Raw genomic sequence first — 6,066 nt, 5'->3', positions numbered from 1 at the left:
TATCTCAGCGATATTTTTATTAGAGATTATTACAGCAACTTCAAGAGATTTGACTAGCTCGCTTGTACTGTGAGAGCATTCAGAACATAGACCAACGTAAACTCATCCTACAACTTGAATTTTAATGTAAATAATAATAATTATACCATGTATTAAAGAATAAGGAGGAAAACAGGGGCAAGCAAGGAGGGGGGAAAACAAGGCTTGGCTTGCAGAGAGGAGCACAAACTCACCATTTTAACCTTTCTGGACAATAAATAGCTGGAGATGTACATGAGTTTCAATGATATTATACATCTCATGATCCTAAACCTGGAAAAAGAGAGAATTGTTCAGAATCTACAGCAAAGAAGGCCCTCCTTCCAACTCCTATGCCTTCGGTGATGTCTTCTGTCGGCTTTCGCCATTCTGACTGGGCTGCTATCCCATTCATTTTGCAGTCTGCAATCAGAATATGTGAAAACTTTAGTGCAGTTCTCAAACATTTTCTACTAAGCTCTTCAATAAAATCATGAAAGTAGAAACTAAGTGGCAAAAGATGTCCATGCATTAAGATTTTTTTAAGAATTCAATAGCAACTACTCAAGAGAATTACTGCTGACGATGAGGCATTGATTAAACCAACAAGTTTTATGGCAACTTACATGGGAAAGGCAAAGGAACGTGTGCTAGTTGCGTTGCTATCCGATTGAAGCGAAATGCTGCCGGAAAAGGGTACGGGTCCCGAGTAACATATATGACTAGATACGCCTACAGTTGAGAAACTTGACTCGCCATTGCAGTGAGAAACTTGGCTTGTAATGGACCTCCCATCTTCAGGCTTAGCTGTATTTTGGAAGTCATCACATTCACAGCGACCATCTTGGTGGCATTCCTCTTTACTACAAAAAGCCACAGAATCTGCAGGAACAAAGCTGCTATCCCTGACAAGGATATGCCTATCCATTTCATTGACTGAAGGGTTTGCCAATACTGTTTCGTCAACTCTGTTTTTGGACTCTTCATGCTTGGAAAGTGATTCAGCTCACTACAGACCTACATGTCAAGAACAAAGGTCAGTTCCAGATATTTATATCTTGTCTTGCAGTTTGAACTAGGTTCCAAGAAAAGCTTCATCAAAGTAGGTTAATCATTTTCAACATCTCAACAAAGCTTCTCCGGAAGATTTTATTGTTCCCAGACAGATATGGAGAATAAGTCATAACCTTGGAAGGACGAGTAGTGGTAAGCATTTAGAAATAGAGCAGATAACAGATTTTCTCTCTTTTTAAACATACACCTTCATAGCTACTAGTTCAATACACCAATGATACAAATAAATATTTTGGTTTCTACACAATATTCAAAGTTCATAGTCAAACACAAAAGCCCTTTTAAATTTTGACTTCAACGTGTAAACAAAGTACAGATCAAAACTAAGCTATTGAGTGAAGAGACGTTGACATTTTTCTAATGATTTCAAGCATGACACATGCGAAAAATATTCGATCAATCTTTGGGAAAGGAGCATATAAGTTCCAAATAAAATCTAACACAAGCGAAAATGAAAAATACCTCCGCATGGTTGAGTTCAACTTCATCACCCGGATCACAAGGCCTAGCTTCCGGTTCTATCTCTTGCAACGAGATTAGACCGCCAGGTAAAACCATTTCTTTGTTCTGATCAGCAAAATTTTCAGAAGCATTCTCATCTCTCTGAATCAAATTCTCAGACTGATGATGTTTAAGAGGAAACTTATCAGATTCCTTGATTATCGTTACATCTAGAACGTCTAGTAACGGCACACCAATCTCGCCGTTGTCTTTCTCTGATACTTCAGTTTTTGAAGTGTCAAAAGGCAAGAATTTAGAAACATCCTTTTCATCAGCACTATTCCCGTACCGGACCTTATCCATGGGAGGGACTCCTTCATCAACACATATATCCTTAATAAAATGGCAATTACTTTCTTTGCAACAAACAATGAATTCAGGTTGGCTTTCTGTCACACATTCATCTGAATAGGTATCTTCTGAATTCTCACACGAATCTAATTCTTCTCGAGAATCATGGATCCACACATCATGGGAGCTTTTTGCATTAGATGCTTCTGTATCTTGGGAAGAATGAGAGACAGGCGAAACAAAGTTCCAGACCTTTGCTTCATCATTATTTTCTAAATCAACAACGCCTGTAGGGCAACCAAGCTTTGAAGCAATCAAACCATCCACCTCCTCCATGTCATATTGTGTTGGAATTGAATTCCCCTCGTTACTCTTTAAATCAAAGCAGATCCTTTTCTCATTTTCGTTCACTTTCTTGCTTAGTGATTTGCACAGGATGGAGTCTGGATTACTGTCATTGAATTCAAAAGATTGAGATTCAGGTTTAAGACCAATATTTGGATGGCAAAAGGCCAGTTCTCCCTCTGCACAAACATTTTCATGTTAATGAAATATAAAATCACGGTTCCATGTTTGAAAAACAAATTAGTGAATAGTGATAGTGGGGGTTAATGATATAAAATCATTAATGACGCCACTTTTGGGGAACAGTTACATTAATAAGCAGATACATATGGCAGCTAAAGACAGTAACAGAGAAATCAGAAGTTGACAGTCTATTACCTAGTTTCATGGTTCAACTGGACTTACTTTACCGCATTGAAAAATTTTTCTCGCTTCAACCAATCATATTTTCAATCAAACACTGCTATGATAATGCCCAATATTTTGCAGGACCCTGAATATCAGAAAAGAGTAAATAGGAACAGGTTTAGCAATTAGCAAGCAACTAATGGCAGCGGGACTAAATGCATGTAATGAAAACAATAGCACTAGCAAACTCTGTTGACAAAATGCTCAAAGCCAAGTATCAATAACAAAGTTCCTATCGATTATACAAGGATAATCTCATCCTGAAAAATAATGAAATAATAGTAATTAAAAAAGAAAAAGCTAATATTCATAAGGGACCTTATAATTGGATTTTAAAAGGAAGTTAACTCTGTTCTGTCACTGATACGTTATACCCTGTTTATTAAACATCGAATGAAATTTCTACTGATGTCCCTCAATTATAAAGTATAACTATGAGCTTAATCAGGGCCATGAGTGTTTACTAAGAGCCTCAAGAGTATAAACTTGGTAGAATTGCTATCGGTAAGTTTTGATAATTACTAATTAAAATAAACAGTATCGGCGTCTATGAGTAAAGGACAAAAAGCAAGTACCAGTACCTTTTCTTTATTATAAGTAAAAGATTTCCGCCTAGTGCAGTTTTCAATGTACATAAAAAGACAAAAGCTAAGTTTAAAATCATCGGAGTTTTAAACTGCAAAACTCCAAAACCACACCGCAAAACCTACAAAACTACAAAATACAGTTCAAAACACAGGACCTGGACAACTTTGACTCTAAAAATTCTATTTTGTTTGTTAGCTCTGCTTAGATCTAACCCCCTAGAGGCAATTAAAAACGAAGCCCAGAAATCCAGAGAAGTATAATGCAAATCCCAGCTAGGCTACAATCCGATGGCATGAAGGAAATCAGCAACCATAGACAAGTGTAAGATCCATTTCAGATCCCAAAACCTTTATGGCCAACAAAACGACAGGAAGAGAAAAGACAAAAGGGAGGGAGGAAAACTATATGCATAAACTGAAAGAAGCAGATTATAATATGCTTCATACAGTACCTTTTCTTCTCGATGAGACTGACTTCAGGAGAGACCAGTTAGGAGCCAAGTTAACTGGGCTCAGAGACAAGAAAGACAGAAACAAGATGCTGCAACAGCAATGACAATTTTAAATTGCTATGAGCAGATAAAGATAGTTGGAAAAGAAAGGGTATTCCAGAAACATTCCACGGATATGAAATTAAAGCAAAAGCAGAGAGGTAAAGGAATTACCAAAGACCAAAGCCAGAAAAAGATGGAGTTTGCTACTTTGCTTTTGTTCGGAGAGTATGACGAAGTATCGGAAAAGAAGAAAGGAAGGAGGAACAAAAGAAAAGAATCGTATCGTAGTATGTTTAAACAGAGAGAATATCAATTGTGAGTGGGAACTATAGAGCCCTAATAATGGTCAGCCGTAGTAGCTGTTCATCCCACGTCTCCAGCACCTAATGTAAGAGCTTTAAAGAGAGCAACAAACAACCCCTGACCTCCACAATCGCCTATTTAATAGGGCATGTTAGAGCATTAAATAGTGGCCCCTACCCCATCCCGTTTCAGCGATTTAATTTCATACCGAAAATTAATATAAGCGCCTCTATGGATCTCTTTTCACTCCTTGTTTTGTTTACCTACCCATATCACCCGTCTTTGGATTCCGCCAAAAAGTTAGATTTATCCTCTTTTGTTTTTTTCTCGGTCGTCATTTTTCCAACCTACCAACCACTGAGAATTTTTCCGAGAAAATTCGTGAGGAAAACACAGAGGGAAAGGGGGAGACTCAACACTTGAACTGGGTGGTCGGGTGAAACCCGCCAAACCAAAGCGCTATACTTCAACGACCTCCTTCGGATCCATAAGCAGAGCAACGAGAACTGAAGAAGGCTGTGACTCACTTGTTACAAAACAAATCAAGCAAAAAATAAATGAAAAAGGACCCCATTATGGGAATTCGAGTGTTTATGAAGTTTCAAGGGATGGAGAAGGAAGAAGAAAGGGACGGTGGCCTGTATATGCGATCCATATCAGAATCTTCCCGCTTCTTCTGGATATGGCGGTGCTAATTCTAAATGCTCCAGAAGCCATTTTTATTTTGTAAATAGTTTCGCAGTGATTTGGAGGGAACTGCGACAACAATTTGTTCTTCGTATATTAATTCAAGAGTTCAGAATTCATTAAGCAAACTCATGTTCTCTGATTCCGCTCTTCCAAGCTAAAACGGGACGAAGAAGAAGAAGAACAGAGTTTTTCTTTTTTTTTGTTGGGTCAAAGAAGAAGAAGAGATTTTGAATGCAAAGATTAGTGAATTTTTTATGCACTTTGATCTTTAAAATTTTTTCCCCAGACAGGGCCATCCTGAATTCCTGATTGGAAAATTTTCATCTTTGAAAAATTAGATTAAGAGGGGTGTTTTTTCAACAAGCAAATAATGTTTTTAAAATTTTCAATAACGAGATACAAACAGAGTAATAAAGTGGGGAGGAACGAACCGTTCATTCATATAGTAAGCGGAAATAATCGAAACAAAATCTATTGATTGGACGACACGGAAGGAAGAACAAACATGGGATCAGTTTCATTTCTTCTTTTTCATATCAGTTTTGTTTTTAAAAAATAAAAAACTGTCATATATTCTGAAAAATAAAAATGTTAAATTTTGTTCTACAAAATATACTTTTCAAACAAATTTTTAGTTTTTTAAATTTTCAAAACTTGTTCTGAAAAAACTACTCTAAAAAATTGTTCAAGAACATGAAAATAAAAAAGTAAAATATTGCCTCTCGATAATGGCATCCCACACCTCCTCTCAAAAATGGTTAAAATAAAATAAAATAAATAACACAAGCCCATAACATTCCATCCTTGCAGTATTTAATTTTCATTTATCTTTATATATACAAGATATGAGCATTAGCACTCCCCGCCTTCCTTGTAACTTTTGTGGTCAAACACACACAACCACAAAGTACAAAAGACGACAAAAACAGACAAGAAGACACAGCTTCTTCGGATGACAGCCAAGAACATACATTGTGGTCAAACACAAGCCATTGAGAAATCCAGCTACGTTCTTTCTTTTCATCTTTCTTTTCATGGGTCTCTCTATTTGTGGGTAATGCTACCAGTCTGTTTTCTTTCCTTTTTCAATTGGGACACTGACCCTTCAGCTCAGGGGACATTGTCCACCAGCTCACACTATACATATGGCCCCAACCATGATTTGTTTCCTTTTAGCAGTGAGTTCTCCAACCTGATGTTCTTAGAGTTGGCCCTGAAAAATATGAAATATATATATGATGTTTTGGCATTTTCCTTCTGGACAACATCTATTGTAGATCAAGGCTACATTTAACATTGGCCAACATTGCAGCTCATTTTCTTCGAATGTTTTGTACAAATATGAGAATCTGTAA

At 37.0% G+C, this 6,066-nt stretch overlaps 2 protein-coding genes across 2 annotated transcripts; both read right to left on the bottom strand.

Annotated features, from left to right (window-relative positions):
* Positions 1 to 273: 273 nt before the first annotated feature.
* LOC114737726 (uncharacterized) lies at positions 274 to 1,018 on the bottom strand. Its single transcript, XM_028925683.1, has 2 exons — positions 645 to 1,018; positions 274 to 441 (listed from the first exon to the last, which is right to left on the bottom strand). The coding sequence occupies exons 1-2, from the start codon at positions 944 to 946 to the stop codon at positions 333 to 335; spliced, it is 411 nt and encodes a 136-aa protein (XP_028781516.1). The 5' UTR covers positions 947 to 1,018; the 3' UTR covers positions 274 to 332.
* A 470-nt stretch (positions 1,019 to 1,488) lies between these two features.
* On the bottom strand, positions 1,489 to 4,231 carry LOC114737727 (uncharacterized). The gene is made up of 4 exons (XM_028925684.1): positions 3,890 to 4,231; positions 3,677 to 3,765; positions 2,608 to 2,722; positions 1,489 to 2,408 (listed from the first exon to the last, which is right to left on the bottom strand). The coding sequence occupies exons 3-4, from the start codon at positions 2,615 to 2,617 to the stop codon at positions 1,489 to 1,491; spliced, it is 930 nt and encodes a 309-aa protein (XP_028781517.1). The 5' UTR covers positions 2,618 to 2,722; positions 3,677 to 3,765; positions 3,890 to 4,231.
* Positions 4,232 to 6,066: the final 1,835 nt, after the last annotated feature.

This window comes from Neltuma alba, unplaced genomic scaffold, assembly GCF_004799145.2.
Source record: "Neltuma alba isolate B1F8T4 unplaced genomic scaffold, ASM479914v2 tig00013489_pilon, whole genome shotgun sequence".
NCBI classification, from domain to species: Eukaryota; Viridiplantae; Streptophyta; class Magnoliopsida; order Fabales; family Fabaceae; genus Neltuma; species Neltuma alba.
The sequence above is the reverse complement of the archived record's forward strand: the minus strand, read 5'-3'. Positions and strand labels throughout refer to the sequence as shown.